Raw genomic sequence first — 13,088 nt, 5'->3', positions numbered from 1 at the left:
CCCACCTTCCCCTTGCTAACGCTTTAGGGTAATATTTTCTTCCTGCTCCTAAGGGAAAAAAAAAAATTGGATTTCCTAATATTGTCAGTTGTGTCGTATTATGCTCTTTTAAATATCTTCCTATAGGTCCAGGGCTTAGAGGGAGCAGGGAAATTAGATGATATCATAGTTACTTTAATTTAAACAACCATAGTTTAAAGGAGTATTTGACAAACTAACTATAGCCTGGAGACCAAATCTAGTCCACAGCCTGTTTTTAAAATTAAAGTTTTATTGGAACACAACCATACCCATTTGTTTGTGTATTGTCCATGTCTGCTTTCACACTATAGCAATAGAGTTGAATAGTTGCAACAGAGACCTCATAGCCCCCAAAGCCAAAAGTATATACCATCTGGCCTTTCACAGAAAGTTTGCTGGCCACTGCCTTAAATGATCAGTTTTGTAAGATTATTCTTAAAAACAATATAAAAAATGAAATTGTATGATAATGCATAAGCTGTTTATGTTACATTTACTATTAACCTCATATTTGGTGAAGAGTGAGAAACCATGACTCAAACAGTTGTCTTTTTTAAATGTAAAATTTATATTTTTTATTTTAGAAAAAGATTAGTCCATAGTTTCACTCCCAGTAATAATATTTTTTTACTTTGTTAAAAATAAATTTTCCTACATTATAGAAAAGAATAAAATGAAAAGCGAAGACTTTGCTTCTCTGGCACCTACCTAATCATTCTCTCCAAAGATAGCTATCTACTGTTAATAGTTTTTAATTAATTCTTAGAGAAGATAAAAATTTATGCATATACCAGTTTGCATTTTTATATTTGAATTTTTCTTACCCCAAATTAATCATACTATGTATAATATTCTGTATTCCTGACAGCAAACACTATTAATAGGTTCTTATGTGAGTATCTGTGTATTTTTTAATTTCTTATACTGTTAATAACTCCACATTCTGTGTTTCTTCAAGCATCTGCATTTTTTTGACAGTGTTAAATTGGCCCCAACCAAGATAACACAGATTTATGCTCCTGTCATCAATACATTGGAGTTCCTGTTTTCCCATACCTTTGTCAGTAACTGGACATGATAAAATCTTTTTTAATATTTTCTTATCTTATAGGAGAAAACTGATATCTTATTGTTGTGATAGGTCATATAGATAGATACACACGAGTATGTTTTGAGCATCCTTTTGTTTACTGTTCCAAGACACAGGTGAACATCACATGCACAAAGAGGATAAATGAGCTGTTCTACACTGGCCCTGATACTAGAATGTTAAGCAATATTAATAATAGACTTAATGTTTCCTCCATTGATCTTCACTTCACTTGCCTTATATCCCACCGCCGTTAATAACAGTAAAATCTCTGTGTGGTCATGGCTTAAACGGAGTAATGCCTCCTGATTTGTCCTGTGGGTTCCCTTTAGCATACTCAAGCTAACTGCCACAGTTGACCTCAGCTCAGATCAATGTGAAACAAATACCCAGCTGAAATTTACTTACCTCCATCTTATTGCTGAGGCTGATACCAATCCAGAAGCCTTTTTAAGATCTTCAAGGCAGTGGGGCAGCCCTGGTGGTGCAGCGGTTTGCCACTGCCTGCAGCCTGGGGTGTGATCCTGGAGACCCGGGATCGAGTCCCGCGTCGGGCTCCCTGCATGGAGCCTGCTTCTCCCTCTGCCTGTGTCTCTGCCTCTCTCTCCGTGTCTATGAATAAATAAATAAAATCTTAAAAAAAAAAAAAAAGATCTTCAAGGCAGTTTTTTGGGTAGCTTTTATCCTAAAGGATAAGTAAGTGAAGCTGTACTAAAATACACATTCACCAACCTAAATGTGACCAAAATTTGCTAAAATTATATATATTTTTGTTTCTAAAAAATCAAAGCAAAAACTAGGTCATTTAAAGATAACTGTTAGACCTTGCTCTGCATACTAAAGTCACACTGTAAATTTATGAAAATGATCACATCATCTGTCTTTAGTATTCTAACCATTAGATGTGAAATGATTCTAAACAAGTTTAGATTTGAAGAATTTTATAAATTGATCAAATTATAAAAATGGTCCAGAGAAGGGAAGGAAGGGCAAGAATTTGTATAATGGTAGCTCTTTATTTTACTTTCAGCCATTAATTAGGCCAAAACATTCTTTAACCAAAAAAAAAAAATTATGTGAAATCAGCAGTGGTTGATATTATGTTAAAGAGTAGCATCTAAGAATAGCAATGCAGTTCCCTTTGAAGTATTTTTAAAGTTTACTCTCATATTTTATCATCCTGTTTGAAACTTTTTTCCTCTGTTCTTTAAAAAATGAGAACACCAGGATTTTAGAATATTTCCACCACACTCCTACCCCAGACAAATCTTTTTGATTACTGGAATGATGTTTGTAATCCCTCCTGTTATTAAAACTCTGAAAATTCTTCTCTGAGTTAAATGAGTATTGGTAGAAGAGTCATCTGGGCACCTGGATGGCTTAGTCAGTTAAGTGTCTGCCTCCATCTTAGGTCATGATCCCAGGGTTCTAGGATGGAGTCCCACATTGCGTTGGGCTCCCCGCTCAGCAGGAAGCCTGCTTTTCCCTCTCCTTGTGTCTGCCACTCCCTCTGCTTATACTCCTCTCTCTGTCAAATAAATAAAATCTTTTTTAAAATTTAAAAAAAGAAGAGTCATTGTCCATTTCTAGCAGCGTGTTGACTTTGTTGATTTGCCAAAAATGTTTGCTACTATATGCTATAGGATTTGAATGATTTGCACATATTTAGTAGATAGAAAAACATCCTGGGAGACGATTAATACTAAGTTCAAGGTAGATGTTACCTTTAGAGAAGGAGGGTGGAGGAAGGGGAAGAGGGTGGAGGAGAGTCCAACAAGCTGTATCTAATGCTTTATGCCTTTGAAAAATGAAGACTTAAAAAAAACATAGCAAAATGCAAATATATTTAATCTGGATTTTGAATATGTGGATGTCTGTCTTAATATTTTCTATGCTTTTCTGCTATTAGTGTAAAATAAATAGGAAAAACTGCTTTTGTTTATTTTCAGAAAGAAATCCGTAGCTCCTTAGTTCTCTCAATGTTGCAACAAATGTTAATGGAAGATAAGGCAGATTTAGTAAGAGAAGCTGTGATCAAAAGCCTTGGTATCATTATGGGATACATTGATGATCCAGACAAATATCAACAGGTATGTTTTTCAGAGTGAACCCCATTTGCTCCATTATAAAATTCCAAATAAGTTGATATTCCAAATCTGTGATTTCACTACCCAATAATCTGTAGTAGAGATGGCAGTTATGTCAGTTTTAACCAGTTGCAGTATCTGCCTCGTTTTACTTCTTCAGCTCAGAAGAAAGTACTAGGATTCATCTACAATCTCTGCCATAGTTTTGTGGCATGTCATGTTTACAAGCATGCCATGTTTACCATCTTTTTGTTTTTTGTTTTGTTTTCTGTATCAATGGATACATGACATTTTCTTTAAAGGAAGTGGGAAGGATAAGATTATGGATGGCTTGCTTTCTTAAAATGTTTTCTAAATGTACTGCAGTGTATACTTACTGCTTTTTATTGAGTTTTTTGTTTGTTTGAGTTCATTATTTTAAAATTTTTACCTGTTTCTTTTTGGCAGGGTTTTGAATTGTTGCTGTCAGCCTTGGGTGATCCCTCAGAAAGAGTAGTTAGTGCAACTCATCAAGTATTTTTACCAGCCTATGCTGCCTGGACTACAGAACTTGGAAATTTACAGTCTCATCTTATACCTACATTACTGAACAAGATAGAAAAACTTCTCAGGGTAAATGCTTTCTTTATGTATGCAGTTTATAGAAATGTAAAGGGTGTATATACTAAGTCATCTTGAAAGAATGTTGGGGAGCAAAGATAGAAAGTACCACTTAGCTGAACATTCTAATCATTTACCAGTTAAAGATTTTACTGGACTGGAACCAAGAGAGATTTGAGGAAGTTCTGTTTTGCGAAAACCAAACAAGAAAGGGCATGAAGTAGCACCTTTGTGGAACTCACTTGTGCATTTTTCAGAAAGCTAGCTCCTCCTGTCTCTTCTGAAGATTTAAAGATTTTAGGTAACATATCTTAAGTTCCCGGAATACAGAGATAACTAAAATATTAGTCACTTAAAGCTTTCTTACTTATCCAATGTCAAAATGCTTTAACTGTGTGGTTTTTTTCATTGTACTCATTCATTTCCTCACTTCTTGAAATGAACTTTTTTTTCCCAAGTAAAAGTAATGAAGAAAAGTTAGGGAAAAAAAAGTAACTTCTTGATCTAATTTTAATACTAAAAGTCCCTTTCAAAGTTTAGGAGAAAAACTAACATTTCTTTAATGTCTATTATGTGCATTACAGTAGCTACCTTATAAGTAAAACATATTATTTCATTCTAACAACTCTTTGAAATTATATTTTGGTTTCAGTGTGGAAACTGAGCATTTAGGGAACCTTCCCAGGGTCTTTCAGCTGTCAAATGACAGATATCCATCACCAATACCAAAGTCTTACAACCCTTCCACCCCCCAAATTTTAAAGAATCTAGAAGGCTCTTGCATAGCAACTACTGTGTAGACAGTCTTATATGTATCCACATGTATTTAATTTTTTTAATTGGGCTGTTTTTCCTGTAAATTTCAAAATGAGTATTGAAAAAAACTATAGATAATTAGACCAAAGTACTCCTTTTTATAAAACCTAGGAAATTTTTTATAAAATATTTTTTTAAAGGTTTGCAGTCCTTCTACCTGAGAATTATCCATACCTATGTTTTTCTTATTCCATTTCATAACATGGTTAATTCTATTTTGCTATTAAACATATCTGCAGTATCCAGCATAGCTAGTAATTCTTCCATGAAGAGATGAACTAATTTAGAACTTGATAGATGAACTAATTTAGAACTTGATAGTATGTAACTCATTATCTGGTATCTCTGACTCAGCTGTTATTTTATAACATAGTGGTAGTATCTTAGGTGGATTTGAATAGAAGTGAACACTTTTGTCTCTAATAATTCTATTTTCTACTTTAACATTTGGTTTCTGTGTACCATACTTATCCTTTTACTCTTTTTTTTCTTTCTGTTATTTCTGTCTTTTGTTTCCTTTTCAAGTTTTTTCTCCTACATTTCATCTGTGCATTGAATTATTTTAAAGTGCTTTCAGTGCTGGCAAATACAGATGCCACCAAATCTGTAAAAGGAGATCAGAAGTAGGAGAAGGAAAGTAGTAAGTGCTGCTCCTGGTTTAACAGTTGAACATTTAAAATGATTCCTGTGGCTCACTTTAATTTCTTTATCCTAACTTATAAAAGAAAGGATGAGATCCTCTTAGAAAAGTCCTATAAAAGAAGTTTCACACAAATGAAAGGACTGATACTCTAAAGTTTTCCATATAAAGTTTCCCATATAAAGTTTTCCGTATTACATAGTGCCACATTTCGTGTACTTAGAGAAATTAAGAAAAGCTTGATAGACATCTCCATTAGCCGTTGTGCCGTGAGTCTACCATACAGATCCTTAAATGTTTTATTCATTGCCACAGAAAGGAAGAGCATGATAAATACCTAATTTCAGGAAACTAAAGCTAGCTTACACCTCCTTATGTTTCAGGAAGGAGAACACGGGCTGGATGAACACAAGCTCCACATGTATCTCTCTGCTTTGCAGTCCTTGATCCCATCTCTATTTGCATTAGTTCTGCGGAATGCACCTTTCTCCAGCAAAGCCAAGCTTCATGGTGAAGTGCCACAGATAGAAGGTACTAAACTTATATGGTGGAAGGAAGATGTAGAATATTAGTAGCTTAGCTTCCCAGAGATTGGTTTTCACTGAAAATTCTAAAAATTACTTTATATGACAGCATAATTAGTAAGATATACGTGTGGAATCTCGTAGTCTTAGATTGTGTGACAGCTAAGGTAAACTGGCTTCATCTTTTATGAATAGGCCTCATGGTATTATTTTATAATATTTGTACTTTCCATTCTTAATCTATAGTCCTTCTTATAACCCTTATTTCCAGCAGCTGAAATAAGTTTTCTTTCATTAATAGAGCTGAATCAATGAAAATATCACTGCGTAGTTAGTAGTGCCAGTTTATGAAGCTTGTCATTTCCACTCTCTTTATATTTTTTTCTCCCCCACCTGTTTCATCTTATTTTCAGTAGGGGAAGGTAAATGTACTCTTTTCCATTATGTCCTTGACAGGAATCTAAGCATTTGCAGCAGATTTTTTTTTTCTTCCAAAGAAGGAATATGTCTTATTTCAGAAATTGGTGACATTAATAGCAAAAGCCAGTATTCTCTTATCTCAGTGTCCACCTAACTAGTAAGTGACCTTTAATCCATGGCACTTAGTAACCCACTGCACCCAACCCCCAGGATAAATGACTGTAGACCAGCTATTACTCTGTATGAGGTCTCTTTGCAATTTCGTCAGATTTATGAAATTGTCCATGCTTCTCAGTGGCTTTTGATAGACAAAAGGATTACGACATTGAGAAAATCAGCAGTCACTTCATGTTTTTAGAATTGCAGTTTTCATATAAAGTAAACTTTGGGCTACCTTTAATCTTTGGGATATGAAGCAGTGTCCAGGAATACATGAAGCACAGCATAAAAATAGTGTACACTTTTGAATGTCTGTTGTACTGGAAAAATTGAGAATGGATGGAGTTGAGTTAATTTAACACTTTAAAATATTATTGAGGAGAAGGAAAATTCAGACTTTTAAGAAAAGTGTTCCTAAAGCACTCACAGCTGTCTGCTTCAGGTTCTACTCCCTCAAGTATTAAGGGTCCTCGTCTGCCTAGGGGCTTTCCTATCTTTCTAATTCCCTCTCTTTCTCTTTCTGTCTTGCCATACTGGTTTGTGAGGGCTGCCGTAACAGAATACCACAAACTGAAATTTATTGTCTTACAGTTCTAAAAGCTAGAGGTTTCAGATCAGGGTGTCAGCAGGGTTGGTTCCTTCTGATGGCTCTGAGGAAAAAGCTGCTCCATGCCTCCCTCCTTGCTTCTGGTGCTTTGATGGCAATCTTTGTTATTCCTTGGCTTATGGATGCATCACCCTGATCTCTGCCTTCATTTTCACATTCCATTCTCCCTCTGTGTGTGTCTATATCTGTATCCAAATCCCCCCCCCTTTTTACAAGATTTATTTATTTATTTATGAAACACACACAAACACACACACACACACACACACACACACGCACAGAGAGGCAGAGACACAGAGGGAGAAGCAGGCCCCATCCAGGGAGCCGGACATGGGACTCAATCCTGGGTCTCCAAGATCAGGCCCTGGGCTGAAGGCGGCACTAAACAGCTGAGCCACCCAGGCTGCCCCCAAATTTCCCCCTTTTATGAAATCAGTCATATTGGACTAGAGGCCCACTGGACTCCACTATGACTTCATCTTATCTAATTCTATCTGCAACAACACTATTTCCAAATAAGGTCACATTCTGAGGTTCTAGGAATTAGGACTTCAACATGCAGAGGATACATAGTTCAACCCATAACACTTATTATTGTTCATTCACTCATGTATTTAATAAGTAACTCTTAAATGTTACCTATTGCTAGGCATGTGCTAGAGAGTAGGTGAAAATTGTCAAAAACAACTGGTTTAACATCCTGAATATATTTGTTCTAGTGTTTATGTGACCTTTTCTTGTAATTATGTCTGCCATCATGCCCAAAATAATCTTTTTAACCCACACAGATATTTTTATTATCCATTTATTCTACAGCATTAGCTAATATTTATGCAGGCACTATTTTAAACACTTGGGATCGGGGCACCTGGGTGGCTCAGTGGTTGAATATTTGCCTTTGGCTTAGGTCATGATCCCAGGCTACTGGGATCGAATCCCACATCAGGCTCCCCGCAGGGAGCCTGCTTCTCCTTCTGCCTGTGTCTCTGCCTCTCTCTGTGTCTCTCATGAATAAATAAATAAAATCTTTAAAAAAAATAAATAAACATGGGATCATTCATGAATAAAATAGACAACTTTCTGCCTTCATAGAGCTTACATTCTAGTGAAAGGGAAACACTACAGAGTCATAAAAGCTGTTATTTTGCTGGATAATTGCGGTTATTTTGTTGACATTAAATGCTGGTATTTTGCCAGCCTGTTAAAATGGCATTCTGGGGACCTTTCTATATTGTTATAAATTAGATGCTCACATTTTTTAAAAATCCTGTTAAATAGGGGCACCTAGGTGCCTCAGTAGATTAAGCCTCTGCCATAGGTTTTGGGTCCTGGGATCAAGCCCTGTGCTAGGCTCCCTGCTCAGTGGAGAGTCTGCTTCTCCCTCTCCCTCTGCCCCCCCACTCGTGCTTGCACTCTCTATCAAAGTAAATAAAATCATTTTTAAAAATTCTGTTAAACAGAATAATATTTTAAGACTCTTGAACCATTCTAATTACTTACCTGTAATAATTGAGTTATTCTTGACATTATTTTGCTTCTGTTGGACCTACCTTTATATCTTTTTAGAACTTACTTTCCCTGTAGTTAATTTTGACATACCTATTTTACTTTAAACTATTCCATTATTTTTCAGTAATTTGTTAGTATTTTTGAAGGAATAACATTCATTCTATCCTAGTATAGCAGATTGTGACAAGTATGATATAATCCCGTTTGAAATTATATGAGGTATGCTTTGACATGATACATTTCTTTATGAAGTACAAATATCCCTCACAGTCCAAATCTGTTTGATTCATGGGTTGGGATATGTGAAAATTCAAGCAGAAACCCCAGATAGTGAGAAATACCATGTTACCCAAACTCATTTATTTGTTGGTTGGTATATTATGATAACAAATAGGAGAGTTTGGCTAGCAAGGGATGACCTTATCTGTCCTTAATACATTTTTTAAAGTCTTGGGCAGCATAGAAAGACAATAACATCTTAATTTTGTCATTGAGCATTTTTTAAATTATGTGTATTTCATGTTTTCTTAAGCTTAATAGTAAATCATTAGGCCATTAAAATATTTTGAGATAATTCTGCATATTTATTTGTGTCATTTAGGATATTAGCCTCTGTATAGTAGATGTTAGGCAATTAGGAGCTAACTAACAGTTAATGAGCTGTTGGCATGTATTATTATTTAATAGCCATCAAGAATTGTTCTCTTAATAACCTGGGATCTAATTATGATCTGTAGGATCATAAGTTTTATTGATGTTTGCAAATTTGAAATATGCTGGTTATATCTTCATGTTTTATTTACATAATTTTAAAATTCATGAGTTTTCCCCCAGATTTTTTAAGTATATACATGGGAACCTGGTTATAATATTTATAGTACATTTTGCATTATCTTTCTGGTCACTAGTTTTAACACTTTATATTAAGTTAATGTTTATCAAACTTTGGGAATATTTTTAATTAAGCATTTAATATTGGAGAGTAAATACTTAAGAAATCTGTTCGGCTCAAACTTTAATGTATTTTATTTTATTCTTCTCTGGGATTCATTTTTTTCTCCACTATTAATCTTCGTTTCTTACTCCCTAAAGGAAACATTTTATCATATTTACTATTTTGTTATTATAAACAGTCTGATGGAATTACAGTCATTTCTATTTTTTTTAATCAAATTCAAATCCATATTTTAACTAACATCTTTGGGCCAATTTTAATTTAACCTAAATGAAATTTTACTCTTCATTAGCAAACTACTTCATTACAGTATTTGTTTAACTATTTAGTCTCATAAAACCTTAATTTTTGAGATTTGCTAAATTCATTAATATGTGACAAGAATTTTTCATTTTTTTCTTAAAATTATTTGATTAATATATTTCAGTTTTATATTTAAAGTTTATAATAAGCTGGAGGCACCTGGGTGGCTCAGTTGAGTGAGCGTCTGACATTTAAAATCAGCTCAGACCTTGATCTCAGAGTCCCAAGTGAGTTCAAGCCCCACATTGGGCTCTCACACTGAGTATGGAGCCTACTTAAAAATAAAAATGATGAAGTTTATAATAATAAGTTAATTAAATATCAGGAGGCAGAATCTCAGTTTCCTTTTGACAGAATAGCTAATTTCACAAATTGCCATTTTTTACATGATTTGTTTTGCTTCTTTTATTTATAGTGACTAGGTTCCCTCGGCCTATGTCGCCTCTTCAAGATGTATCTACTATAATTGGAAGTCGTGAGCAATTGGCAGTGCTACTACAACTTTATGATTACCAGCTGGAACACGAGGGTACAACAGGCTGGGAGACTTTACTATGGGTTGTCAATCAATTGTAAGTTACTGCCTCCATATTCATTTGGTACACATCTAGAAGTTAAATGGAACATAGCTCACTATGTTTAACCTTGGCACTGAGGGACAAAATATAAAAAAATAAAACATAAGTTGGCATTATCTGTGGTAAAATTCTATAGGAGAGGAGATTTATACACTAGATAGGTAGCTATTTATCTGTGAGGATGGTGCTGCTCTATTATGTCAAAAGGACCCGTCTGCTGCCTTGTTGTTGTCTAATAGTGGTGATGGATTTTAAACTACATCCAGATTTTCATTTTGAAGCTAAAACAGTTGCCATGTTAGGCAAGCTCCTATGTGAAGCATCAAATCCAGTGATTTGTGTCTCATTAACTCCATAGTTAGAATGCTACCATTAAGGTTCCATTATATTTTATGGCAAGCAATAAATAGAGAAGACGTTTGTAGAATATAAACTTAAAACCTTTCCAAACCACTCCTTTGATTTGCAGTTTTGCTAGCTATGAAAAAACAATGGGTGCCTGGGTGGCTCAGTCATTTAAGCATCTGACTCTTGATCTCGGCTCAGGTCTTAATTTCAGGGTCGTGAGTTCAAGCCCCATGTTGGGCTCCACATTGGGCATGGAGCCTTCTTTACAGAAAAAAAAAAAAAAAAAGAGAGAAGTTGTTAGATTTGCATTGTTTCAGAAATTGGCAAGGAAACAGTAATTTATGTGTATCCCCTGCCTATTTTTCTTTCCTTTCACATTTAGGTTGCCACAACTTATAGAAATAGTTGGCAAAATTAATGTTACTTCAACTGCCTGTGTCCATGAATTCTCCAGATTTTTCTGGCGCCTTTGCCGGACATTTGGCAAAATTTTTACAAACACTAAGGTAAAAATTTGTATTCCGTGTTTTCTTATGTGCAAGAGATATAGAAATGTAATATGTTAATTAATGCTGTAACAGAGTAAATAAAAGCATGAGCCCTTCCTTTAATTATCTTTTAATATCTTAGAAAATTATGATAGTAAAAGAAAATTCTAGTCACTAATATTCTTATCTTTATTGGTTTTCAGATGATTTAGCCTAAACTTAATTTATATCCAGAGTTGGATATGAGATCTACTCACTGTGGATGTCTTGAATATTTCTAGCATAGTTGGTGTTAGGGAACTCAGCTGCAGTTCTCTGATATGCTTCTCCTGCTTTACCATCTGTCCCAGATTCTGGGGGCGGGTGTTTTTTCAGCACACTTTGGTCAAAACTTCAGGCAATTGTGGAACCAAAGTAGTTTATCCAGAAAACTTGTTGTGAGGATACCAGCTCTTTGGCTAGCGTGGACACTTGAGATTAATGCTACGTATTTCAGTTGCTAGCAACCCTATGGTTTGTCACATTCACACATCCAGGTTATTTAATAGTTTTAGATATTAAAACTAGAATGTCCTTAGATCCCAATTTCCTATTTAATCCATTTGTCTTGCTAGCATGTTATTAAGACGGTTCTTTAGAGACCTAATTAGTAAAAAAACATAGATATAGTTGATACAATTAGATGCTAATCAAGGTGTTTAAAAGGTAAGAATTTTGTTCAGCTCTTTACTATTAACTATTACTTTGTAGTTATTGAAACATTTAAAGCAAAATAGTTTGGTATTGCAGACTGGATAAAATTCAGAAAATGGATATTATATTAAATGTTATTATATTTGTAATTTATAGTAATTAAGTTGTCTGGGCTTATTCTTGGTATGTGTAAAATGAAGTTCTGTAAATATAGAATTTGTTCTATAAATATGATTCTATAGATTAATCTTTTAACAAGGGGCTTCACCGCAGTTTAAGTTGAATATGTAAGTTGTTATGCCTGGCCTGCCGGCAGGAGGGCAAAAACTAGCCCTTGATGCCACTGTAGAAGAAACAGGATCATTTTATGTTTTTCACTAGCCTCTAATTATTAAATATACTTTGATTTTATTGGTATCAACATTGGCAAGCAAATTGTTTGACATCTCCAAAAGAAATAGCTATTATCTTAGAAAAAAAATAGTAGGAGCAGTCGTAGTAAGAGTCTGCTTTAGCACTTAGCAGTAAGTGGTTGGCTTCAGTGGCCTGAAATCTGTGGTAATATTAATAATAAAAAATGGAAATAAGCATTTACTCTAACTTAAATTATAATTAAATTCTGCATTTGATGTTTGAATTTAAATTTTAAGGAAGTTAAAAATCTAAGCAGATAGATATTACATGATGAACATGTTACTTCTTGAATACCTTAAATGAATGGAATTTCCTTTTTATTCCTTTTAAGCAAATTTTTCTAATCCTATAATATTTACCTAAATAATCTATCATCAAGTTAGTTTTAGGAGATAGTAATTTCAAACACTGAAAATCATCTTGGAAATTAGTTTAATTTAGTGAAGGAAACCAAAGGCCCTCGAGAAAATACTTACTGACTTGAACTGATTTTGAAAGTGTTTTTTCTCTAAAGGTGTTTTCAGTAACTTGACTCTTATTTTATTCTAAGCCTCTTAGGAATTGTTATATTTTTAACCACCCTAATGGTCGTTAAGCAAAATAAATAAAACAAATAGTAGTAATAGTAGTAGTAGTAAAGCTAAATAAATAAATAAAATTAGTAGTAGTAGTAATGGTGGTGGTAGTAAAATGTTTATTTTATTTACTTAATCATCAATTGATCCATTGGACCTAAAACTTTTTGGATCTTTCCTTTGGGTTGCTTAGGTAAAACCTCAGTTTCAGGAGATTTTAAGACTGTCTGAAGAAAACATTGGTAAGTTCATTGTTACTAC

At 34.3% G+C, this 13,088-nt stretch overlaps 1 protein-coding gene across 9 annotated transcripts in view; it reads left to right on the top strand.

Annotated features, from left to right (window-relative positions):
- RELCH (RAB11 binding and LisH domain, coiled-coil and HEAT repeat containing) overlaps positions 1–13,088 on the top strand; it is a 110,436-nt gene that overhangs the window by 59,309 nt on the left and 38,039 nt on the right. For all 9 annotated transcript variants that reach the window (XR_003126089.3, XM_025422112.3, XM_025422114.3 and 6 more), the window contains 6 exons: positions 3,061–3,201; positions 3,646–3,810; positions 5,638–5,785; positions 10,147–10,303; positions 11,040–11,163; positions 13,021–13,069. Coding sequence is in view for 8 of the 9 variants with exons in the window: in XM_025422112.3 (XP_025277897.3) it covers positions 3,061–3,201; positions 3,646–3,810; positions 5,638–5,785; positions 10,147–10,303; positions 11,040–11,163; positions 13,021–13,069 (784 nt within the window). In the remaining variant the exon portion in view is untranslated. The remainder of the gene's footprint in view (positions 1–3,060; positions 3,202–3,645; positions 3,811–5,637; positions 5,786–10,146; positions 10,304–11,039; positions 11,164–13,020; positions 13,070–13,088) is intronic.

Source organism: Canis lupus, chromosome 1, assembly GCF_003254725.2.
Source record: "Canis lupus dingo isolate Sandy chromosome 1, ASM325472v2, whole genome shotgun sequence".
NCBI classification, from domain to species: Eukaryota; Metazoa; Chordata; class Mammalia; order Carnivora; family Canidae; genus Canis; species Canis lupus.
The sequence above is the reverse complement of the archived record's forward strand: the minus strand, read 5'-3'. Positions and strand labels throughout refer to the sequence as shown.